This window comes from Lissotriton helveticus, chromosome 4_1, assembly GCF_964261635.1.
Source record: "Lissotriton helveticus chromosome 4_1, aLisHel1.1, whole genome shotgun sequence".
NCBI lineage: Eukaryota > Metazoa > Chordata > Amphibia > Caudata > Salamandridae > Lissotriton > Lissotriton helveticus.
The window spans coordinates 296,556,180-296,582,990 of NC_136063.1; the positions used below are offsets into that span (position 1 = coordinate 296,556,180).

At 49.0% G+C, this 26,811-nt stretch overlaps 1 protein-coding gene across 2 annotated transcripts in view; it reads left to right on the forward strand.

Moving 5' to 3' along the window:
- ATAD2 (ATPase family AAA domain containing 2) overlaps positions 1-26,811 on the forward strand; it is a 558,187-nt gene that overhangs the window by 451,364 nt on the left and 80,012 nt on the right. For both annotated transcript variants that reach the window (XM_078686807.1, XM_078686808.1), the window contains exon 26: positions 16,525-16,658. In XM_078686807.1, coding sequence (XP_078542933.1) covers positions 16,525-16,658 — 134 coding nt within the window. The remainder of the gene's footprint in view (positions 1-16,524; positions 16,659-26,811) is intronic.

Sequence of the window (26,811 nt, forward strand, 5' to 3'; positions counted from 1 at the left end):
CGAAGGTCCAGAGTTTCGTGTCAAGTTTCGATTCAGGATTAATCTAAAGTCTCAGGACTCAGCTCCTACCTTTATACAACTAAAAGGGGCTGGATTACTTTCTAGGTCCCTCCTATGGGTGGGACCAGGAAGGCGGGTGGTTACTCCCCCTCTCCTTTGTCCAGTTTCGCGCCAGAGCTGGGGCTGGAGTGCCCCAGCAAGCGGTTTGAACTGGGGTATGCATGGAGCACCTTGTGTGCTCCAGGCAGTGTCTCATTCTATTCAGCCCTCCCTGTCCCAATACACAAAGTCCTGTCTGGGGTGGTGCTCGCACCTCCCCAGGCAGGAAACCTATTGTCCAAACCTCCGTGACTGGAAGAACTCACAGCAGCAGCAGGTCAGACTTGTCGGTGGCAGCAGCGTCCATTTTGTGACGCTGGGGCTCTGGTTAACTTTAACCGGGATAGTCAGCAACAACATGTCTTCTACCTCTAGAAGGGTGGAATGCTACCCCCGTCGCCAGAATTGGCGAGGGGGTAGTATTCCAAAGCTTATGACACCTTACACGACATGTTTAGATAAAGCAAAACCAAAGTTAGCATTTAACCGCAAGGATTATAATGCACTTAAGAGTATATAGTATGGCGATATCATAGACGGCTATAAGGACATGGTTCCGAAAACTGCAGACAGGCTCAGCTCATGCTAGAGCACCATCTCACACATAACCAAGCACTCTGCCTCCAGGATTGTTAAGGCCTGCCATAGGAGTGACTTATAGGTTACTGTGTGTCTATATATAAGGGTAGATATAGGAATACTATACCTAAGCAAGGGGTGATTACACGACCTTGCCCCAGCTGAGTGATCAGCCAGTTGTGTCGGTTTGGATGGCCAGCCAGGGGTGGCATAATACATGCTGCAGCCCCTGGTAGGCCTTGGTTGCACCTATGCCCTCGGTACCTATGGTCCACTTGTACAGGGGCTGATAAGGTGAACCAATTCCCAATTGTGGATGTACCTAGAGTACATGGTATAAATTTAGAGTGCATCTGGGCTGTGGGTCTGATCAGCAGGCCCACAGCCACATCTAAGTCGAAAACCAGAGAAGCAAAAGCAAAAAGTGGGGGTGACCATAGGAAGCAGACCCTACTCTCCTACAACTAGTACAGGCAATGGTAACTAGCCACATGGAGTACAGGAATGCCCTGTTGGCAGAAGTTGGAGAGACGCTACTGGCTAAACTCCAAGTAGTTCAAAATATGGCAGCCAGAAGGATTTTAAATCAACCGGCAGGTTCACCTTAAGCTCCCCGTTTAAGGAGCTGCATTGTCAGTCAGTAAAGAAAAGGTCTTTCTTTAAGATTTGTTGCCTGACGCACAATGCTTTGAATCAAAGAGGCCCTCTGTATTTGTGGAAAAAAATTACAGAAATACTACCCTTGTAGGAATCTCGGTTCTAGTGCCCAGGATCTTTTACAGATTCCCCGAATTCAGCTTGCCCGTACAGGAGGTAGAGACATCTCATTTCTATCGCCACGGTATTGGAATCAACTCCCGCAGGAGCTACGTAAAATTACATGCTAGAATGCCTTCAGGAAACAGCTGAAACATACCTGTTCTAGTAACTCGGCTGGATTGATTTGTACGTTTTCACCAAAGGTGTATTTCTGCCTAGATAGCGCCGTGATGCCCCCAGGGTGATTTCAGCGCTCTATAAACTTTAACATAACATAACTGATTTTGAGAGAGCTTAGTATGTCTGCGAGATCTAGGTGGTAAAGGGCTTTGAAGCCTGACCATTACAGAGTTGTACAGGAAGGAGTAGGTATAATAATTGAAGTGAGCTTGGTCTTGTTGATTTGCTGTTGGATCTACTGTTTTGCAACGGATGAAGAGATTGATAGAATCGCGCTTTTCTGTGGAGTGAGGAGGGATATTGGGGTCAAAGCAAGGGGTTGATGCAATGCTTGATTGTCTCGAACAGCATTCTGCTTCTCTTGGTGGCTTCATTGATGACCTTGGTATAGTGAAGACTCATGATAGTGATAGAGAGGCCACAAAAGTTGTGTTTGCAGTATGTGCTACAGTCAAGCACATTCTCTGCATGCTCCTGCCTTCCAATGTCTGGAGCGGAGGTTGCTTGTTTTTCTTCAAAGGGAAGGTTTCACAGTGACCCATGATCCCTCTGGAAAACCACAGTGCATCAGCACATAGACTTTACCTCCAAGACCGCTAGATTGCTATAGTACTTGCTTCTACTACGTTCCCTACCTATCCCCAATAAGTTGCCCCTTTTTCTCAGACCTGCTCATGCATCATTGGGGACAGCTACAACATCACATCACAGCGCTAAATATTGTGTTGAAGCACCTGACTTATTAAGAGATCTGATAGTCTAATAGCCGCAGATTCCTTAACTTAGAATTATCCCCAGGCGTGAGACTGGATCCGGAAAATGTTCATTGCCACAGCATCTCTGTGCGCCAGGGGCAGTACCACGTGACTCAGCCCTAACGTCCGCAGGCATGACGTCAGCGAGGTCACATAAGCCCCACCCCGGCCCACTGACATCAGTGTTTACCTTTTCCGAGTGCAACCGGATCCGGTTTGTGTTCCTGGCCTGTTTCAGGCCTTCCCTTTTCATTTCTGAAACTTATTTCTGGTTACAGTTTGCGAATGCCTTCGGGCTTTAAGACGTGCTAGTCTTGCGCGTGCCAGATGTCGGCGACTGATCCTCATCCCGTCTGCATGTGGTGCTTAGGGGAGCTCCACGATTCTACAGATTGTGAGGCGTGTCAGCAGATGAAACCGAAGTCTCGGCAGAAGCGCCGGATGAAACTCCTTTCGGCGCACATGTCTAGGTCGGCGTCAGTACCCCAGTGAATGGCTTCAAGAACCTCAATCTTAGGCATCGTCCTTCTCCCAGGCTTCGAGAGCGTCGCTCGCCTGTAGGTAAGTGTCGTAGTGTGTCCCCGAGGGCTAGTTTCCGGCCCGTTGGGGGCGTAGACTCTCTGCAGGTGGTGCGGCCCGTGTGTTGTCACCCTATCCGGCGTTAACCGGCGTGGGGGTGACTAGAGCCCAGATTGAGGCCTATGCGGCGACTTTGCAGGCCTTGTAGGCTTCTCCTTCTCTTCCTGGGACGTCTGCAGATCCCTTGCTGCGTGCGGGGACTTCTGCGGTGGCACCGGCTGGTGCGGATCCAGGTTTGGAGGATGTGGTGCTGTTGGGGTGTGGCCCTGCGGGGTCCCCTCCTTCGGGCCTCGGCCTCAAACACCCGTGGGGGTCCCTGTGGTGGCGCAGGAGGTTGCCGGGGCTCAGGCGTGTCCCCGAGCCCCCTCGGGCAGGCGGCGGCCTTGTATGAGGTGACTCCGCTCAGGTGCCGGCGGCTGCTTGCCCTGGCGGTGCTGCAGGGGCTGGCTGGGGGTCGTGGTGTGTCCCCGGCATCCCTTCGTCCCTACACGCAGGCAGCTGCCTCATCGGAGGTGGAATCGACTCCTTTTCGGTGCCGTTATTTAGCCGACCCAGCTTTGGTCACCCGTGCCGTGCGTTGTGGCGGAGGTCGTTCCGGCGTCTCCTTCGGCGCCGGTCGATGTTGACCTGACTCCGTTCACGAACTCTACGGCGCCAGGCCGGCGTCTGGTCTTTGACTCTTATTCGGCCGCCTCCTTTTCTCCAGAGGGTTGGCGCTTGCTGTTTCGTCCTCTCCAGAGACGGGCCGCCAAGTCATGGCTTTTCCCCCAACATCGTATAAGGGTGGCTCTTCGCCGTCACCGGGGCCGAGGTCTTCCCCGGAGACGCAGCAGGTTCCACACTTCTCAACCCCCCTTCCTCCTTTCTGGACTTGGCCTTTCCTCCCTCCAGTTGGCCTGGGGGACGGGCGCCTTAGCTTGCATCCGTCACCCACAGAGGAGCTGCTTTCTCCGCTGCTGGGCCCTACGGAGGCGGGTGCCTCCTTCGCTCACGCTGTTTCCATGGCTGCTGGAATTTTGCGCATGGGTAATCGGCTGCCCATTTCCCCACGGATCACCTTCTGGAGGTCCTCCATCAGGGCTCTGGTGGAAGGGAGCTGCTGCTTCCCTTCAAGGCTTCGCTCCATTCTTCTCTTTTGGGGGCTTGGGGGTCGTCCCGCCACGGGGGACCCGGTGCCCCAACACCTTCTGCACCACCACCATCCTGCGCCGAGTGATCCTGTGTGTCTTTCCCTCTACCGGGAACCCTCTTTTGCAGACTGCTTTTCCCTCCCTGCTGTCGATGTGGTCTTCCCTGTCGCGGGAGGACCGCTGCTTGATTCCTGGGGGTGCAATATCTTTGCCTCCACCAGTGGGTCTTTTTGGGCACTGAACACTGTGTTTTGGCCAGGGCCACTTCTTGATTGTGGGATTCGCCGGATTCCCTTCTTTCAGCCGTTTTCTCAAGAGGGTGCCTGTGTTCATCTGAGGCACCACGTATTGGATGCCAGGAGCTGGCGACATTTATTCTTCGTTCCGCTCTGGACATATCGGAGGTGCTTGGTCGGGCCATGGCTACGGTGGTCGCCCTGCGTCGACATGCCTGGCTTTGGGATAGTGTGTTCCCGGTGAACGTTTGGGAACTGCTGTTGGACCTTCCTTTTGATGGCGCTCTTTTGTTCCATGTTCCTGCGGCATCGTCCTCCTCCTCCTCCTCCCCCTCCTCCCCCTCCTCCCCCTCCCCCTCAGTGACCTGTGGGTTGGTCAGGATTTGGGAGGTGTTCAGTTGTGATTAATGCGCCTTTGAGCCCCTTTTAGGTCTCGCGCCTAACGTTACACTGCGCAGCGAGAGTCCTTTTGACTGGGTTTCAGGAATGAACCCTGGAAATGAGCACACTTGTGCGTGTTAATTTCCTATGATCCTCTCGGATATGGCTTGGAGTGCGTGTTTTGTAACAGAACACGCAATAGGCCATTGGCAGTCGCGTTGCTCCGCCCACGGCCTATTGGTGTCTGTTACGCGCACCAAAGCCCCTATGTCTTCAATTATCGTGCCCAGACACGGGCGCGATATTTGAAGACATGTGCCTCGCAGTGGTGCGCGCACCACTCGCGGGCTTTTTTGGGGGGGATCCATTTCGCAGGGAAGCAGTGTTTTGTTCAGCGTTCGGTATTGATGGGCAAGGGAGAAATTCACAAGATGCCCTCTGTTGTATAGGGCTACCGGAAAACATGTCAGAATTGGGAATTCATAGTACCAAACCTTCATTGTGCGGATTGCCGTATCATGGGAGAATAACAATTATATTTGTTACACGTGTGCAAGACACTGTTTGTTTCCCCATTGGTAAGCCCCCTAAGCCTTGAAATACAAACGAGGGTCTAGAATACATTTTGTTTATTTATTCACTAATCCTTTCATTTTCATTGGGACACGCTTCAGGCATGTGCGTTGTTTTCTGATCTATTTGTAATACTTTTTTTGCAGCATATTGTGGTCAGGACTTGTGCCCGGGCTCTTTTTAGAAAGGAAATCGACTTCCAGTTGTGTGTATTGTAGCGCCGCATGCTTCTCTGCACTCGCAGGGGTTGGTGTGACAGAGCGAGTGCCATATGGTGCACCTTGCTATCCTGACCTGATTGAACACTCTGGTATGCTGATTAGGGTTCTGGTCTCCCAAATCTCACCGCTGTCCCACAGAGTGTACCTCTCAGTACGGGAGCTTGCCTTAAAGTTCCATCTCCGGTGTTAGCACTGAGAAGCTGTTCACGTTCTCACTCCAGGAAGAGAGTACATGTAGAACTTATGAATGAATTCCACCACTGCCACAAAACATGGTATACTATAGTGAGCAGCAAATTACTAATTCACATTAATAATGTTTAAGCTGTTGTCCTTTCATTTAATATTTGTAAAGTTCTTAGATTGACAAAGCTTGCTTACGGGGCAGTTCAGCCGTCTGATTGCTGCAGTCGAGAGCCATGAATTTCAGCATTGTATGATCACACTGATGAAAGAGAGAAGATAGTGGAACAGGGAGCGCCAACAGTCTCCTGGGAAACTCACTTTTCCCACAGGGGTGTCCTGAGCTATTCGCGACTGGATCAGAGCTGAGTTTTGTTGTTCAGCAGCCCCATTCCAGGCACCGTAGGGTCCTGACGATATTTCATGGTTTTAGATACGATTTTCTTCGGCTTTTCACACGTATTCGCACAACCACCCCTCGACACATGCGGGATTTGCACCTCCCGCTCACTTGCCATCGGGATTTCCCGTCAGTTTCCAAGACCCTGCCAGGCCTTTCTCGGCGCTGGCTTGCACCCTCAGCTCTCCCGATAACTCATGATTATGTAAATATATTGATAGTTCATACCTCACTTCCACCCCACCATGTGTTATGTCTGCCCCGCCCCTTCGTTCTATGGAACGGTAGAAGGCGTGGGGAGTGGGGGGGGGATTCTGATTAATCAGCCCGTCGGTTGTTTAACAATCATGCTTTATTCCCACTCTGCATCACGAGCAGGATACACACAACCACACACACACACACACACACACACAGCCACACACGCAGGCAACCACACACACATACAACCAAACACACAACCACTCCCACACAGTCTGCACACTTTCACCACGCACAGACACCATCAGTCGTCAGTGCATGCTTTTCACCGGGCACAAACACCACCAGCCGTCAGCGCACGCTTTCACCGGGCACAAACACCACCAGCCGTCGGTGCACGCTACCACCAGACGTCAGTGCACGCTTTCACCAGGCGGGCACACACACCACCAGCCGTCAGTGCACGCGTACACCTGGCGCGCGCTCACACCACCGGCTGTCAGTACACGCTTTCACCAGGCACACACACACACACACACCACCAGCCGTCAGTGCCCGCTTTCACCAGGCACTCACCACCAGCCGTCATTGCACGCTTTCACTGGGCACACACTATTCTAGCAATCGCAGTGTGGCGCATGTGGCCGCGTGGGCCGTCGTACGATTTTGAGAGCACAAAAACCAGGGGGGGCAAGTAGTTTTCTTAGCTTTTTTTTATTAGTTCAGAACCTGAGGAGGTGTTTGTATGACGGTTATGAGATTTCACAGTTCCATCCTCTGGTTAGGATTTTAAAGTTCAATCGGGTGGGTTTATAAGGCAACAAAAAAAAAAGGAACCAGTCTTCTTCAGTAGGGACTGTAAGAGTCTTCTGTGGCTCTCCCACTGGTCTGCTCTCTCTCAGGCCTTCGGGTAGGGAAGGGAAAAAGAACAAAAACAAAGGTTGGGTCACTGTCCAATCCTTTTATCCAGTATTTGTGTTACCTTCACCAGGAACACTTGTGTGATGGCGGAAAAGGGGGTGTAGGGACCTTTCTTCCTTCCTAGCACACCAGAGTGCCCTATTTCCCCAGACCACCCCACCACCCCCACCAAAACGATCCCCTGAAGGGTACTCTCCTCAAGCCACGACCCGTGTCCAGGGCCGTGGCGTCAGGACCCGGGGCCTCTTCTCCCTTCACTAGCCCGCCGGCTATGGTCGCAGTGTACAATGCTCCTCCTCTGATGCTGTCCTCCTCCGCCTTGCTCCACTCCTTACTCGCCTCTGATTCAGTCCTCTCCTCGCTTGTCCTCCGCACGCCGCCTCCTCCGATGCTGCTGCCCAACGGTCCGTAGTCCTTCATCCCTTTTTGGCATTCTTCTTGTGTGGACGTAGACGTCGCAGGCCCCTCCTCTGCTTGCCCGGCCACTAGACCGCTGTTTACTTCTGCCGCAGTCGATGGTGTCTGCTTGTTTTCACACTTCCAGTCTGCCCCTGGGGGGGTCCTCCTCACAGCGCACTTTACTTTTAAACATATTCATCTAAAGCCCAGCATGCTACCATTGCTACAAAAATAAATACAAATTTTTTGGGCCTACAATTTATAGACATTTGTTGCAATTGGTGTTGCAATATTTAGCAATGCCAATAGCTCAAACTTAATTAATGCGAGACCTACTGCATTGTAAATGCTTGTTAGGACTATGGTGCTGTTGGCTGCTGGTCCGGCCCTTTTTCGAATTGTGATGTTTGGTTTTTGGTAAACTGTGTTGGCTTGAGATTAGGACTTGTGTGATGTTGTTGGCTGATTGGACAAGCAGTCTGCGGGCCCTCTGCAGGTCTTTTCTGTTTGTCCTCTACTGCGGAAGTTTTTTCCTAAGAGGGTTCCCATGTTTTGGCACGTACCTTGCCCTATGTGGGGTTCTTGTAGCTATTATATAGCTCTGATATGTGGTGGGGAGGTGTGGTAGCCTTGGGGCCTCTGCCCTCCGTGGTGTCACGGTAGGTCGCAGGTGAGATCCACTTGCTAATGGCTTGTAATGGCTGGCATTGTGCCCCAGTCTGTCCTTCACTGTTGTCGCTGTGTCGCTGGTCTGGTCTGCTGTCTGCAGCCTTGCGTCGTAGCTCTGCCTGGTTCCACTTCTTTCGTGGGCCTTTTGTGCGGGCCCCTCCCTTGGGGTGTGTCCGGGCCCCTCTTTGCCTGGCTGGCCTCTATCTTCGACTGGCGTCTGGCTTGTCCTGGGTGCACCGTTCCGTGGTGTTGTCTGCTGCTGGCTGTGTTGCCGGTGCCGACCTGCTGTTCTTCTGCACCATTGTGCCTTTCCTTGCGCCTTAGCTGGATAGTTGTCCTTGCTTTGTTCGCTGCTTAAGGCTGGGGTGTGTTCGGCTTTCTTCCAGTGGGCCCCTGCTTTCGGTTCCACCTCTCCTCCCTTAGGGTTGAGGTGGTCTTTGGGTTCCTTGTGCCTCGTCGGGCGCTGTCTGTCCCTGAGGGGTGTTTGCCAGTTCTTACTCAGTGGGCCTGGGCTATCCTTTCTTCTTCCGCCTGCCCTTTTTGCTGAGGCGCTGTGAGAAGTTGGCCTGATGTGCAGTGCTCACTATTCTAGTGATCACTATATATCAGTCCAAACAACCCTTATTGATGATTGGTTGTAAGTCAACCTTATAGACCAGCTATCCTAGTAGCATGGATACGAGCAGTCTAAGGCTAAGACTCTAGAGGGTGTGTTAAGCCAGCTGTTTTACCATCACATTACCCCTTGAACACCCAGTGAAAGGACACCACACAAGTTGTTATGAAAATAAACAGTGTATTTATTTATAACAAGACTACCCTGGCTCTTTATGAGACAGGGAGCTAAGCACACAACAAAACTCTTATAAAAATACTTCAAGTCGCACAATTTACACAAATGCCCGAGGGGCACGAAAAACCATATACTACAAAAGTGGAATGCGAATTACTAGCAGGTAAGTAACGATTCTCAGAGGCTTTAGAAACGCTAGGCCTACAATACTGAACACTCAGGTTAGGAGCAGGAGGCCTAGGGACACCACGTGCAGAGTGGGAACTCTCACGCGTAAGGCGGGAAAAAGCCTATGGAAGCTAGTATTCACAAAGTTAGTGTTCTCGGGCGAACCCGACTAGGTAGGTCAAAAACGAAAGTGGATCTGGACCCTTGGATAGTGAGGCTATGCTGGGGCACCGAAATGCCGAAGTTACCTAGCCCAGGGGCTGCAGCTGCATAGGTCTAAAAAGACGTCGGGATTCTTCGTTGACGAACCAGGAGCCTGATGGAAAGGAGTTGCTGGCAGGCGACCAGTGAAGATTGTTCGGGTGATCCAAGCCTGGATCGAAGATGGATGACACCTGAAAGCAGAGGGGACCAAGTTCGTGACTACTAGCCAGTAGTCAGGTGGCACCAGGAGGGCACCGGATGGTAGTCACCTCGACTAGGTGAGTGGGTGACGCTGTGCTCTGCAGTCTCACGGACCAGGAGGCGTTGTCGGCGACCAGGATGGAGGTACAAGCTGTCCCACGATGGATGATGCTGTCGACGTCGCTGGACCCAGGATTGGGGCAACAAGTCTTGGCAAATTCAAGCCCACGCGGTGGACCTAAAATGGCGTCTGGAGTGGACCAGGAGGGTCCGGGGTGCTCCTCTCTTGGAAGGGAGCAAGGGCCAGTCTGGAGCAACCAGACCAGCGGCAGTGATGTCGTTGGACGTCGTTAAGAAGGCCACAAGCCAGCGGGCTAGTAGCCAAACAACGCGGTGAGCAGCAAAAAGCAGAAGGGCCCCACGCAGATCGTGGAGATGCTGGGAGGCTGAACTTCGGTGCTGAGGCTGCTCAGGGTCGGGGCTTCTCGGACCCCAAAGCACTCACCAGAGGATCCCTCGGCGGTCGTGCTGGAAAGAAGTCGTGCAGTCTTGAAGATGGCCGGTCCCTCGAGGTCTCGTCGCACCCACGATTCTCAGCTTGGCTGTAGAGGTGGGTAGAGGTCAGAGGTGCCAGGGAAGCCGGTTCTCGTCGAGCTGGGCAGTCAGATTCCGGAGGAAGGACTTGCAGCAGACCGCAGTGTTCTTAAGGTGGTGCCTGCGGATGCAGGGTGACTACTCCTTAGTCACAAGGGAGAATCTTGAAGAAGAAATCTTGATGTCCTTTCGTAGAAAGTCGTGTCTTGATTCCAAAGATGATCTAATTTGGAAGGGGGCCTGCTCCTACCTTTATCTGGGAAAAGGGGGCTGGCACGTGACTAAGTCCTGCCCTATGGGTGGGACCAGGAGGGGGGTGGTTACACCCCCTTCCTTGGCGGGCTTTTCCCCAGCTCAGGGTCTGGAGTGTCCCTGGAACTGGTTCAGGCCGGCCTATGCACAGTGAGCACCGGGGTGCCACTTGCAGTCACCTTCCTCTGTAGCCCTGCCTACCTAGAATACACAAAACCCTGTCTGGGACGGTGCTGGCACCGCCCCTGGCAGGAAACCCTTTGTCCTTGCCTCCTGCTCTGGGAGGACTCCCAGCAGCAGGAGGGCAGACTTGTGTCTCGGTGGCAGCATCCATTTTGTGGATGCTAAGGCTCTGTCTGACTTTAACCGGGGTTACAGGTTACATCCATGTCGTGTCCCTCTAGAAGGGTGGAATGCTAACCCCGTCGCCAGAATTGGCGAGGGGTTAGTATTCCAATTCGTATGACACCTTACTCGACATGTTTTGATAAAGCGATACCAGAGTTGGCATATAACCGCGAGGATTAAAATGCACTTAAGAGTATATGGTATGCGATATCATGGAAACGGCTAAGGGATGGATCCCGAAAGCCGCAGACAGGCTCAGCTCATGCCAGAGCACTATCTCACACGATTCCAAGCACTCTGCCTTCAGGATTGTTAAGGCCTGCCATAGGAGTGACTGATAGGAGATCTGTGTGTCCATTTTAGGGTTAGATATAGGTATACTATATCTAAAGCAAAGGGTGAGTACACCACCTTGCCCCAGCTGTCGTTCAGCCAGTTGTGTCAGTTTAGTTAGTCAGTCCAGGGGTGGCACAATACATGCTTCAGCCCCTGGGAGACTTCTGGGTGCACCTCAGCCCTGGGTACAGGGACTTAGAGAGGGCCCAGTGCCAATTCAGTACCTGAGTACAATTTGGATAGAGAGAACAGCTAGGCTGTGGGTCTGATTAGCAGGCCCACAGCCAGGGAAAGTCGTAAACCTGTGCAGCAAAAAGCAAAAATCTGGGTGATCATAGGATTGCAGACCCTACTCTCCTACAGGCGCCTTCTGTCTGGCCTGTTGCCTTCTGGCTGTGATAAGCTCGGCTGTCCTCTTCCCTTAGTGTGTTTCCCAGTTAAATGTAAATGTAGTTGAGCTTATATAGCGCTTGCCTTCGTTATACCCCTTCTCCTTGGAGCCTCTGGGTTGCTCTTCTTCCTCTGTGCTCCTCTGCATTGCTTGATCCTTTGGAGGCATGTGGCGGGGATCTTTGGTCCCCTACCTGGGCGTGGGTGCTCTGACCTTCTTCCACCTTGCCCTTGTTCCTCCTGCGGAGTGAGGGTGGGCTCCCTCTTGCCTTGTATTCCCGTCCCCTCCCCTTTTTTTGACTGGGGGGACGGGGTTCTTCTCCCTGTCAGTTTGACTCATCCCCCGTTGGGGCCCTGTCTTCAGTCCAGGCTGGCGAGGTCCTCTCGCAGACCCTCCTTCCCCTTTGGTATGACTAGGGTATCTATTCTATGTTAAGGAATCTGCGGCTAGTAGTCTCCATCAGAAGTACGAGTTACTTACCTTTGGTAACGATGTATCTGGTAGAGCTGATTCTAGCCGCAGATTCCTTCACGACCCGCCCTTCCTCCCCATTCTGCGAGGACCCTTAGCTTGGTCTTCTACACTCGCCTGCCTCTGGGTGGTTTGTCTTCTGCGAGTGCCCTCTTTTACTTCCTCCCTAGTGGGATGCTTTGTTCTGTTTACATTCACTCCTTCCTTTCTGGTAATTGATCGGTAGGTTCATGTGTACATATGCTCCCCTACACCCTGGTGTTTCCAGTGTGGGGCCTACTCATACTTTTCTCCCTTTTTCATTGCTTGAAATTTCTGACTCCTGTGTAGTCCTCTGATTTGGGGTCTCGTGGCTGTGCCTCAGCACTTAGCTCTTTACAGCGGATGCGACTCTTCTTGATGGTGTCGTCTTAGGGTAATTGTTTGTACTCTTCTGGCCTTCTTGTCCTTCACTGTTGCAGGCTTCTTTCATCTGCTGCAACATTTTTCACCTGTTTTGTTCTGTCTCCAGGGAGAATGTCGTATTTGCTTGCAAGGTTGCTTTGCAGTAGCTGTGCTCTGCTCTTCCCTTTTGACTTTAGATGCCACAGTGCCTGGCACGTCCCTGAATGGTGCTGTTCCTCACCATTCGCTTCTTTACTTTCGTTGATCTGATTTTTCGCACACTGTTGTGGCGCGGAACAGTTATCCGTAGAAAACTGATGTCAGCGCACCGGAGTGGGGCTCATGTAACCTCGCTGACGTCATGCCCGCGGACAGCGTCAGGGCGGAGTCACGTAGTGCCGCCCCCAGCACGCAGAGATCTGAGGCCAAGAACATTTTCCAGATCCAGTCTCGGGCCTGGGGATAATTCTACGTTAAGGAATATGCGGCTGGAATAGCCTCTACCAGATAAATCGTTACCAAAGGTAAGTAACTCGTACTTTGGGTATTCTGCGGCACAATACTTGCAGTCCATTTTCAATTACTGGTAATCGGAGAATTTATAGAAGGCCCTAAAAGATTATTCTCATTACTCTCCAACCCCCTACCGCCTATCATCTCCTTACACCCCTCACCATTCCGGAAGATGGCCTTTTTTTTAATAAAAAAAACACTTCCCTTCCTTGGAGTTGTGAATGAAAGCTTTAACAGTAGAGCCAGTGACTCAAGTGCACAAAGATTGAGTCGTCCTTAAAACAAACTTTGTGTTGTTCCTAATGTGGTCTCCACATTCCCTTGCATGCAAACCATTGAGTTGCCATTCTGTTTTCCCAACCTCAGACTGTTGCAAAGGCATTGCACACTTGAAGTCAAAATATTAATTGTGTGTTGCATGAACAGGGCCAACGCTTTTAGAGACTACAAAATGCTTAACTTTTTGCAAGTTGCCCTTAAGGAAAATGATTGCTAAGTCTGGTATTGCTAGCTTGGGTGGTTAGATGTACCCAAATCTGTTATGCCAAAGTGAATGTACACTGCATGCTATCCGTAGTACACACGCCAACCGCAAAAAGGCAGCAACTATGGCTTTCCTTCTTTCCTTTATGTAAACCTGCAATATTCTGTACCATGCACGCTTTTAACAAAATCCTATTATGTGGACACTCAGTTAATGTGCAGCTTTTAGTCCACAGATGCAATCTGTGCTCCCCAGATGCGAGCTTACCGTATATTTGTAACAGTTCATTTCTTTCAAATCCATAGTCGTCCTACACCTGCATACATAGACTTTTCTGGTTTGTAGCAGTACACCTACTGATTCTCACCCGTATAGGAAAAAAGTAAAAGCAATCTGAGGTGGATTCCTTGTGCTGCTGCATTCTAGGCACTGGAGGAAGAGGTCCCAAGTTATCTTGAAACAAACCTTTACTTCAAAGAACACCACTTGCAATGTTCACCCCCAGCACTAGATAGCAGGATTATGGGAATCTACAATATTACAAGCTGCATTTGAGTATTCTAGATAAGTAGCGTTTTCCTTTCTTTCTATGTAACCCAGGAAGTTTTGGTTTCTGCTAGAGCAAGCACTATACCCAATTACATCAGATTGGTCATGATACTAACACTTGGTTCAGAATAGGTTCTATTTGAGGTTTGATTTCGATCTGCTCAGTATTTTGAGATTTGCGTTAAGAGAGTCTGCCGTTATTTAAAGAGTAAAGTGATTTATATCAGTCTGTTATAATGAGTAAGTCCCCTACAATAAATGCGATGTGTGTGAACCAGAAAATAAGTAGCTTGAATTTGGTTCATGTACACTGAAGGATATAAAATGTGATGGATGGAACGGAGCCAAGAAATCCCGTACATTTCTGGAGAGTCTTCCACAGGGTCTTCTTATACTAGGCCCAAACTCTTGATTGGATCGCACTGACTAGTTGTTTTTTGGAGTAAACTATTTATACCTAAAAAAATGTTGTAGTGAAGCTGCTTTTTTTAATGAAAGCTGAATCGGAAACGCCATGCAGCCCAGAAGGGGTCAGAGGTCACCAGTCTCTACAGGCTAGTCCACTAGTGGCAAATCAATAATTATAAAAGAGCCCTTCCTCATACCGGTTTCTCTGCAGCTTACGCCTCCCCGTGGGAGGGGAAGCAAAGCACACCTCAGTGACTGGCGCGATGTCTCTGCTGTCTCGAGAAACAAAACTCACAATTGCTTTGAACTTCTCGGACTGTAGCAAAAATTGCTTGAAAACCAGATAGTTTTGTTGGCTTCCTCTGTGTATACATCCTTATGCCCAGCATCCGGCAACTGGCAGCCGAGGAGGTACGAAGCCTGATACACCAGAAGGCAGCTAATGGACAAATTGTAATTGGTTCAAAATTATGGAATCTCCAGGACAAAAGTAGTTTGTGCGGGCGGATTCATCAATAATCGTGCATACAATAATGTATTTGCAAGTGTCAATCGGTGATTTTGGGAAAATATATGCTGAATCACTCTAAACACCCTGTCTCCAACGAAACGCGAAACACTATATTGCAAGTAAAAGCTGACTGGAAGTCTACACCCTTAAAGCTACAGCAATACTCGCAGTAGTCATATCAATACAGAAGTTTCAGTGAGTGCACTGCCAGCTTTGTTTTCCTTCCACTTTTCAGCTGGACTGCTAAGGCAATGTGCGTGACAAATGTCGGAACCCTGCGGGATGCAGTAATTACATTAATATGTGTTAATCGAACGCCAGATGTGTAGTACTTTCCTGGGCTGCACATATTTATTCCATTATTTAATATTGGCTGTATGGCTACTGTTATTCAAATGTATAACACCTAGCATATAGGAGCTATAAATGCTTCCGGAGTTGGTTCTTGGACCCTCTGTTTTTCTGTATGTTTCCTACTGTATAAAGTACTACCTTTACATTACCCATTTTCTTTTAGCAAGTAAATCTCTTCGGTATTCATGTTATTAAATGCGTTCAGTTTCAGTTTCTATCCCCAGGTCACCACTTTGAGTACTCTTCTCCAACCTGCTTACGCCAGAAAGTTGAGTGCTGTAGGTGGAGTACTTCGTTTTCAGAGTTACATTCAATAGTGTCATGGCCCCAGAACACCATTGGTAAATAGCAACCTTAATAGTTGATTCCCATAACCTCTGACTGCTGTTAGACCCACAGAAAAGGCTTCACACCCATAAATGAATGATTTTTGAGAGTATGGAAATTCCCTCTGACTCTCCAGGTATGCAATTCTTCTAAAAACATTGTGGCTTATGATTTCGCACACCTGGTAATTGGAAGGTGCACAGAACAAATACTGTACACTTTCATAAGCCCCATGCCGCCACCATGCATCGCCCCCAAGTCACTAAGTGCTCTGATTTGCATTGGATTTCTCTGCATCATTTTAGAGAGTCTGGTTGAAAAGGGTTTTGGTTGACCTGTTTGGAAGATGTTGGGCTATGTTTGGAAATGCATATAAACATGGTGCAGCAATGTCTCTGCATATAAGAATGAAGCCTTGAAGAGTGTAAGAATAGATATCATTCATATGGATAGTTTCCATCTTTAGGAGGGTTTAGAAACCAGTGAATATACAATATGCTGTTGTTCAAGGGCAACAGAACCCACAACCGTGGAAAGCACTGTTAAGCACCCATTGAGTACGCTATAGACTTTCACATGAGCAAGAGAAGCTCAGCCCTTTCGGAGCACTGTTAATCAGACCTAGTGTAATTGGATTGCTGAAGAGCTTGAGGCTAAATCCCTGGAGATACTGGTTACCCAGCAGACGAGTACTAGAACACACCAGGGAGCGAAGCAAGTCTCCTTTTTTGAAGTCCTCTAAAACATTGAATATGCTATAAAGAATCGCAAGTATCAGCAATTGTCTAGCCCATGAAGGTACTATCATGTGGCAAGAAAAATTTACACAAACATTTGGGGTTTTAGTGTAAATATGTGAATAATGCTGCGCAACCATTTTTAATAATGTACATAACCATGCTTGCAGTGAGAAAGTTTAAAAAAAAAAAATCACATCGCCATGAAATGTTTACCTTGTTTGTTTTATGTAGACCTTGGTGTACTACGCATGACGCGGGCCAGGCATTCTTTAGTTGAACAGCAGCACCTAATCAACGTTGAAAAAGCTATGCAGATTTTGTCAGAGCCAGTTCCTGCTTTTCACGTGGACCATCAGCAGCTAAAAGTGAGTTGTTCGTACTGTAATTTTGATTTCATTGCAAAACTGTATTCCACGGTTGCCTCATGACAAATTCTTTTGTGTCCTTTGAGTTTGGTGGTAAAAATTGTGCAAAGAATGAATGTAGCCACTGCTATTTCAGAATAGCATCAAAATCTAATGTGTTGAGGAAATATGCAGAGAAATGCCAAAGTTCATCAAGTGGTGAATCTAGTGTGGGATTAGAAAACACAGTATAGGAACAATCAGACGCGGGTGGCTAATAAATGAACGTAGTGCTCTTCCTAAACCCCCACAGTTAGTAATCCCCAGTCAGGATATTTGCAAGAATGGCGATCTGAGCACGTCTCACCAACATGCAAGGAACATTGCTCATAGGTCTGTCATTTTCATTTTGTAGAACATTCCCTTGGCTTCTATTGCATTGGCAACAATCAGTTGCCCATTCCACTTGGGTGCTTAGGTGGGTGGGTTGGTTTTGTGTGCGAGTTGTACTGGATATAACTGGATCCGTCACCAAGAAACCTTATTTGTAGACAATTACCTAAACCTTACATCGATTGTTAAAACCAACTACATCTTCTACTCCAGACGCCCCTCTAAATGGAAATGTATCTTCCTCCGCCACTTACCCATAAAGAAATCAATCAAAATCCCATACGGCCTGAAGCTATCCACCACTCCATCCCCCACTTTCGCTGGAGAAATTGACATCTCCATCTTCAAATCAGGAAATCTCCTCATTCAAGCCTCAGAAAACCACCTCACCATCTTTGAACACCACTTCAACAACCTATACGATCTAGTTTCCTCACCTACTCATTCTTCTGCAGCCGCACACACATGAAGGCCTCACAACGACGCTGCTTCTGACTCCAACCCCACCTCCACTTGAACCCTCTGATATATTCAAAGTCTCCCAATCCCAGTCCTTGCATCCCACAGCTACTACTACACCCGCTCCCTCGCTTGACTCTTCCTCGTCTTATCTAGTCAACCAAACCCTCTCCCCTTTTCCTCACTGACCTCCACCCTTTCCACCCCCTCTGACACTCACCCAACCCCAATCAAGTCTCTCTTGCACCTCTTTCCTCCTTTCCCTCACTGTCTGATGCCCATACTCTGTCCCTCCAACACACTGAATCCCCTCACTCCTTCTCCCTAACCGTGCTACGAGGTACACCTATTCCACCCTATCTTATTGATCCCCAACCTCAGAAAGATGAGAGCTCCTCTCTTCACCTGCCATTCACCCCCTCGTCCTCTCATCGCAATTATCAGACCTCTGGGATTGTGGGCGCTCACACAACCAGCCTTCCTCAGGCCAGAATCTGGAACACCCCTATCATCCCGCCTCCTGGGTTCCCTCCTCTCCCATCGCCTTTCCCTCACTCCCTGGATAATTAAAAAAAAAAGCCCCATCCCCACGGACCCCCTTTCCTCCTTATCATCCGCCTTTTTAACCCAAACGTTTCTTAATATTGAACTCCACCTCTCTATCTTGTCATTGGAACTCTCATCCCTCAGGAAAGACTTTATCACCCTCTCTGATACTAAACCTGACAACCATCCCATCTCATTCGGCGACACTCTTCCCAACATTTCTCACCCGCCTCAGAGGCACCACTCCTTATGACTTCCTTTATGATGGACTCCCCCGTAATTGCCTTCCCATTCCCCCTCTAACGCGACCCACCCTTCCTCCCTGGACCAAGGGGTCCTAAATAATTCCTACCCCCCCCCCCCCAACCCTTTGACTGTTGAATCGCACACATGCCTCTTCCCACTTTTCCGGCGACCCTAGAGATAAACCTCATCCCTACCGCCGCTGGCGCACCCAGGCCCCCTCCACCACCCACTGTGACTACGGATCCTCCTATTCCTCACTCCACTAGCCCCGTGATCCTGGTGATAAGCCGCACCCCATCTCCCTTCGCTCGCCTAGGCCTCCCCCGCAACTCACCTCTGTCCACTCTCAATCTACTCCTGTTATCAACCCCAAACCCCTTAACTGCATGGTTATCGACTGTTGATCTGCTGCACGTCATGCAACTGAAATCTCGGAGACTATCCTCAGTGAAGCCATTGACATCGCCTTTCTTACGGAAACCTGGCTCAAGGCTCACTCCTAATCTATTCCGGACATGCTCCCCCCCCCCCCCCCCCCCCCTGGTTACTCTATCCTCAGAAAAGATAAAAGGTAGGCTTTACAAAATTGGGGGGGGGCTAGCCATCATTAATAAAGATGATCACCCACTCTCACTTGTTAAGAACTCCGATCAAACTACTTTCGAACACCTGGTAGCTGAACTTACAGTTCAGGGCACCCCCCCCCCCCCCAATTTGGCTACATAATATTTATCATCCCCCTGGTGACCCTCTGCCCTTTGTAGATGAACTCTGATCTACTTTCCCAAGCCTCTATTTCCTACATCAAGAACATCTTCCTCAGACTTCAACATTCACTGGAACAATAATAATGACCCCACGGTTTTAACCCTCAATGACCTCCTTGACGTTACTGACTTAATCCAACTTTGCCATTCTCCTGCACACGACAAAGGAGATACGCTAGATGCCATTACTAGCAAAGATTTAGCCTCCCTCTCGCACACTGTCCCCATTGATTGGTTGGACCATCACCTGGTTGGACCATCACCTCATCCTCTTCACGATCAACAGCTTTACTCCTCCCCCAAAAAACCTTCAGAAATTACCAGAAACCTTCACCTTATTCCCCCAGGTGAACTAGAGTCTAAACTTAAAGCTAAACTTCAACTTCCTCCTCCCTCACAAAATGCTAACGATATCACTGAACACTACAACAAAACAATCATCGAGGTCCATGACCAAATTGCACCAGCCAAATTAAAACTGCAAAAAAAATCCCTCCCAAATCCTGGTTTAATGCTGAGCTCAACAAGGAGAGACGTGCACTGAGAATGTCCGAGCGCTCCTGGAGACAGCACCCCTCTCCCTCTAACCTTGCCCTCCTCAGATCCTCTGAGTAATTACAAAAAACACATCCTTAGTGAAAAGGCCTCCTTCTTCCGCTCTCAACTTGATCGAGCCAAGATTAGACCCAGGGAATTATTCAACATTATAAAAAACAATCTGCTTCTGCCACCCCCAAGTTGACCGCTATCACCGAAAAATGTGAAGAAATTGCGAATTTCTTTACTGAGAAAATTGCCAAGATTGATGCATCCTTTGCTTTAACTTCCCCCTCCCCTCTGCAGTGGCTCACCCCTCCTTGTCCTCTCACCCTTGCTGCCTTTGTCTCCTTCGCCCCCTCTAGATCCTTCGCCCCCTCTAGATCCTTCGCCCCCTCCTGATCCTGCTAATCTCCCGCTCACGGTCACCCATCAGGATTTTTCCCCACAGCCCAAAAAAAATGCATCTTGGCTTCATTTTAGCCCAGTTACCGAGCTAGAAGTACTCAACATAATCACTAAGCGCAAACCCTCTTCCCGCCAACCTCGTTCAAGACTTAAAGCATATCATCACTCCTTATTGGACTACCATCATCATCTCCTCCCTGGCCATGGGTTGTGTCCCTGTTTCCCTCCAACTTGGCCAAATCTCTCCCATCCTCAAAAATGCTACAGCTGACCCCAACGACCTTAACAATCTATGCCCCATCTCTAATCTACCTCTTCTTTCCAAAGCCCTCGAAAAATGCGTCCTGCTCCAACTAGACAAACACATTGACTCTTTTTGCCTTCTGGATGTATTACAGTCCGGCTTCTGAAAGGGTTGTAGCACTGAAACTGCAGTGCTCAACATTGTTTGTGGATATCCATCACTCCCTCGACAAGGGTGAGGCTTCCCTTCTCATCCTTCTTGACCTTTCTGCTGCCTTCGATACTGTCAACCACTCTGCCCTACTCAATACCCTCAAAGTTCGGTTTGGCCTTAATGGTCCTGTTCTCGAATGGTTCACTTCCTTCTTCTAGCACAGATCCCAACAAATCAAAATCCGAGGTTGCCTCCCTAAACCTATGCCTGTCTCCCTGGGTGTTCCCCAGGGGTCTATTCTCTCTCCTTCTCTATTTAAACTCTTCATGGAGCCCCTCACCCTTATTCTAAAGAAAGCAGGTATCAATTACCACCTCTATGCAGACGACACCCAACTTTACTTTAAAATTAAATCCCATTCAGACATTTTGCACCTCAATGATACCCTGACTAAGATCCAACAATGGTTCCATCACAGTCACTTGAAACTCAACCCTAAAAAAACTGAAGTCATTCTCTTTGCCCCTAAAAACAATTGGCTCCCCATTCAACACTGGCTCTCTGACCTCAATGCTCTCAACTGCTCCCTTTCCACCTCTAGCTCAGTCAAATCTCTCGGAATTAGCATTGACCAAAATCCCAGCCTTTCCCCCACATAAAAAACGCAGCCAAAGGAGCTCTCTTTTCACTACTACACCTCAAAAAAATCAGAAACTTCATCCCTGTTGAGGACTTTAACCCCTTGCGTGCATCGGCCGGCCGCCGGCCGTCCGACGTCACGGTGGGCGTGTGCGGAGGATGGCCGGGGGCCGTCCGAACCACGCCCACGCCATAAATCACCCGCACCGCTGCGGAATTTCCACTGCGGTTAAAGGGTTAAATCTGTTGTTCAATCATTAGTACTCTCCAGATTAGACTATGGCAATGCTTTGCTCTAAGTCCACCTAGCCCCAATCAAGTTGGTCCTTAACCTCGCGGCCAGACTTATCTCTGATGCTAAGAGGTGGGATCACATCTCCCCAATCCTCAAAGATCTCCAATGGCTCCCCTTGGATGGCATGTCCATCTACAAGAACACCTGCATCATGCATAAAGCCTTGCATCCTCAAACCCCACTGCATCTCCCAAAAACTTCACAAAGCAGGTTGCTCCAGAGAATTGAGAAGCACCAATGCCCTCATTCTGGTTCTCCCTTGGTTAGCAAGAAGTCTACCCAATCACGCTCTTTCTCCTGTAATGCACCCACCATTTGGAACTCTCTCCCCAAAGATCTACATTGCAACCCCTCATACTTCAGCTTCAAAAAAGATCTTGAACGACACCTTCTCCTCAAATATTGGGGTCCTTAATCCCGTTACCTCCCAGGTGTTTCATAACCTGTCCCTTATGTTACCAGGTTCCTCTCTTCATCATACCTGACCCCACATTTACCGCTATCTTCCTTCCGCCTGTTCACTTTTATTCACCTCATACCCCTACAAGTTATCTTCTCTCCTATCTCCCTCCCTAGCCCCACCGTACCCCCATACCTTCTCCCCTCTACTCTGGCCTACCACACTTACATAGTTATCCAATTCCTAGTTTGGTACTATATCTTACTCCAGTATTGGAACTTTCAGAGATTCACATGCCTGAATTATTCCTCGTCGTCGAGACGGGAGTCTCCAGTACATAAAAAAGCAATGCATAGCAGTATATCAAACTGAAAAGAGGCCTAGGCCCATTTTCCTTTTGCAACCCATAGCCTTCGTTATGTAAAAAAGGCCCAAACTTTTCCCTGAACCAATCAGCTGTCCTCACCCTCTAGAACACTCCTGAGAGAACCTCTTCCCCTCAGATTTTCTACCGCACGTTGTGCTAGGGAGTCTCCTTTGAGCTCTGCTCGAAATCTTCATTTTATACTCTTTGACTGGAATTTGGGGGTTCCCCTTTTTCTAGATTGAGTTTTTGGAAACTTCTCTATTTCTTCTACCATGGCTGACAAGGAGAAGAAAAACCTATTTAGAGCTTGTGCCACCTGCTCTAAGAAAAGGCTTTATACAGATGATCCTCATGAAGACTGTATATATTGCCTTTACCCAGATCATCATGCGAAGGAGTGTAAGATTTGTTGTACTTTCTCCAATGAGACATTGAGAGATCGTGGAGGAAGGCTTCTACTCTGGCTCCAGAATGTGAAGGCCAGGAAGGAGATCCTCTCAAGTGACAGTGAGGAGTCAACAACATCCAGGAGATCGCAAGAGGATCCGATCTCCACAGGCTCATACCTCAGGTGATAGGCCTGAAAAAAAAAACTAAAAAGACCACACCAGGGTCTTCAGGTCGCAGTCCATCAATCTCCTTCAGGAAAGTCTAAGGAGAAGGGTCATGCTTCAGAGGAGAAACAGGCTAAGAAGACTTCATCAGAGCCATCGATCTCCTCCAAAGGTAAAAATTACCAACAAAAAATCTTTTTCTACACCCTCTGAGGTGAAAAAATCTGCGTCATCTACGAAAACACAATCGTCGTCGACAAAAACTGAGGTAAAGGCTGTAATGCCATCGACGACGGAAGCAGTGACGACCATGTCGTCAAAGGGGTCGCAGACTACCACATCGACCATGGTGCCGGTGACGACAACGTCTACGATAGCGTCGACTGATGATTTCGTCGACCACACCGGAGAAACGTTTTTTGGCCTGGAAAAGAACAATAACGCCAGAAGTTACGTCGCCAAGTAAGGTATCACCATTGGTTCCTTCTCACCTTCTGGAGGAGGAAGATTCGGAGGAAGAGGATGATGGTGGTCCTTTCGGATATGCTAGCTGCCCAACTCAACTAAAGGTTAAGTACCAGGAAGAAGACTCACAAGAGGAGTATGAGGTTTTTGAGTCATCCCCAACATCACCACCACCAGGAACAACGAGCAGAGATGACAAGTGTGCCCTCTCCGTTGTTGAGAGATCTTCAATCCATGCTGGAAGATTATAGAAGAAGATATCCTACACCTCAAACGACTAAGGAAATCCCTCACGTTACACCTCGGCCAAGCTCTATACCGGGTATGCCGGTACGCAGACGAGAGATCTTACCAGAGCCTTTGCCTAAGTCTCCGCCATCAAGACCTCAGCGGGATCCTGACACTACTGATGAGGAACATGAGGATGGGGAGATTACGGATCCTAGCAAGGAGTGGGACGATTACCTCATTCCTTCACCTTGTCCCCTTCACCGAAACCCGTGGATTCCCCACCAGAGGACATTGGGGGGTTTCATAACCTGATGGAAAGGGCCACTAAAAGATTCTCGCTTTCCATGACGGAGGATAAAGCTGAATGCTTCTTATGACTTTAAAGAAACCTATCGCAAATCGGTTCGATCTTTGCCGATTGAGAGTCATATTTGGGAGGAAGGCCTACAGGTGATTAGCTACAGTGACCCCCCCCAGTACTCGTGAGATTAGACAAAAAGTATAAAGCGCCGGCAAATGCCCCAGCCTGCCTTTGGGTCACCCCAAACCAGATTAGTTGATTACACAAGCAGCGCAGCAGAAATCAAGTAAACCCGTCCGCTCCGATTGCAACATCCCCGACAGAGAAGGAAGAAGGCTGGACAACGCAGAGAAGAGATTTTCCTCGATGTCAGCTCTGTTAGTAAAGGCAGCAAATGCTCTAGCCATCCTGGAAAGGTACGACTGGCAAATTTGGTGCGACCTGTCACCTTCTATTAACCACGTGCCGGATGCGGAGAAGCCAGAAAGATTCTTCTAGAGGGGTAAAGGACTTTGGCAGAAATCAGACTGCGCTATGGATATAGCGACTACAGCTTTCAGGTCTCTAGGAGGGGCGGCGGTACTGCGCAGACAAGGGTGGTTAAGGGCTACGGCATTCAGACTGGAGGCCCAAAATAAAATCTTGGATCTTCATCTCAACGGTGAAGACTTATTCGGCAAATAAGTGGATGACTCGCTGCAGAGTATCAAGAAAGACACGGATACTGCCAAAGCTTTGGGAACTCTGCAATACAGAAAGGTTCCTTTTCGTGGCTCTAAGGGTAGGGGCCAAACATTATACAGAGGAGGATATCAGCAAGGGAGATATTCTTCTTATACCTCCACTTCTCAACCCTACCGCCAGCAGTACACACAGCAACAATCAGGAGGTAATACCAAATCTGCTCCAAGAGGTAGGAGGTAGTCAGGGTAAGGACGCCCGACGACCATGACAACCTGCGAATGCTGATCACACCGGATACACTGAGATCGTATGTTCCCCTGAGTGGAAAGATTTCCATTTTTCTTCACAATTGGCAAATAATAACCACGGACTGTTGAGTCCTCAACATTATTCGATTCGGCCACACTCTAGAATTTCTTCAGACACCTCCTCAGACGCCACCGATGCATCACAAGGTCAATCATTTGCATCAAATCTGGAAGGAGCTTCGGACAATGCTCCGAAAGGGAGCAATAGAACCGGTACCAAATTCTTAAAGGAGAAGGATTTTACTCCCGATTTTTTTTCTTTTTCTTCTAGTCAGGGTAAACATCCTACAATGGCGTCCTATACTGGATCTCAGATCCCTGAATCCCTATCTCAAAAAAGTCATTCCGGATGATTTCTCTACAGGACATCCTACTTTTAAATCCGGGGGATCCTATGACCACCTTGGACTTACAAGACGCGTACTTTCATGTCCCAATCCATCCTGCACACCGGCAGCACCTTCGTTTCATGGTGGCTGGGGAACATTACCAATTCAAGGTACTGCCTTTTGGCCTCAAATCAGCCCCAAGAGTGTTCACAAAATGCCTGGCTCCAGTGGCGGCTGTTTTAACCCCTTCCACGCTCATGACGAGCTGGGCTCGTCATGAGGTAGCCTCCTCGCACGCTCATGACGAGCCCAGCTCGTCATGTAAAGTGCGGTTTTAAAAATCTCAGCGTGCGAGCGGAATTCCGCCCGCACGCATGCGGTTAAGGAAACAAAAACCAGGTTTTTCCTTACCTAGACGACTGGTTAGTCAAGGCACCAACAGAAGCACTAGCCAGAGCATCAACGGGGCGTGCATAGACTTGTTCACCAAGCTGGGATTGACTCTGCACGAGAGAAAAAACATCCCTTCAACCAAAGAAACAGATAACTTTTCTGGGAGCAGTCTTAAACACGGAGAAAAACAAAGCGTTCCCCTCCTCAGAAAGACAACAGAAAATAGTGCCCACTTCCAGAGATTTCTAAAAAGAAGGTATCTTTCAGTACGCAGATACAAATAGTTGCTGGGAAAATGGGGAAACATCCTTTACAACGCAACTGTTACAACGCACTACCATTACCACGCAACCATTTCAACGCAAGTCATTACAACGCATTGCGCTGGGGGGAGCTCTAGGATAGGGAATAGTTTTAATTTACTATCCAACACCTTCCCTACCATCCACGGGGCCTGAAGTTGGAATAGTAAATTAAAATATTCACTATACAGCACCCCCCAACGCAAGTAGTTGTAACGACTTGCGTTGTAAAACTTGCGTCGTAAAGGCATGCGTTGTAATGACATACATCCTGGATAATGTCATCTTGTATTCCCCTCGTGCCTCACTGCAGGTTAAGAATGCGGCCGTTACAAGAACAGCTCGACCTCCAATGGCGTCCAGCAAAGGGATCCTTCGAGGATGTGGTGCGAGTGACACCGGTCATGCTTCAAGCAGCAGCGTGGTGGACACAACAGCAAAACTTCTCTCAAGGAGTAATTTCTCACAGCTCCAGCCCCGTCGGTAATAACTAAAGATGTGTCCCTCGAAGGATGTGGGGCATTTCTGCAGGACCTGCAGGTCAGCGCTCGATGGAAGTTGGAAGAACAACAACTACACATGAACTTGCTGGAACTAAGGGCAGTGCGCCTCGCGTTGCTGGCTTTCCTGCCACGAATCATAGGTTCGTCCGTGTTGATAAGAACAGACAACACGACTGCGATGCACTACTTAAACAAGCAGGGAGGCACAAGATCTCTCTCCCAAGAAGCGCAGAACATATGGAAATGGGTTCTACAACCAGAAATATCCATGTCTGTAGAACACCTACCAGGGAATCAGACACCAAAGCAGATCCTCTCAGCAGGCTCAAAACTTCCTGCCATGAGTGGGATTTGGACCAGGAAATCCTGGACAGCATTTTTCGGACATGAGGCAAACCAACGGTGGACCTCTTCGCCACAAGGGAGAACAGGAAATGCCGGTTCTTCGCAAGCTGGCTTCCCATGGGGAGATCCTGGGGGGGATGCATTTTCGATGGCATGGTTCGACGTCTTTGCCTACGCTTTTCCTCCGATTCCCCTCCTGCCAAGGGTTCTCAGGAAAATAAAGAACGAACCGTGCAGGCTGATCCTGATAGCCCTTGGTGGCCCAGACAGCACTGGCTCGCTTAACTTCTGCTGCTGTCAGAAGC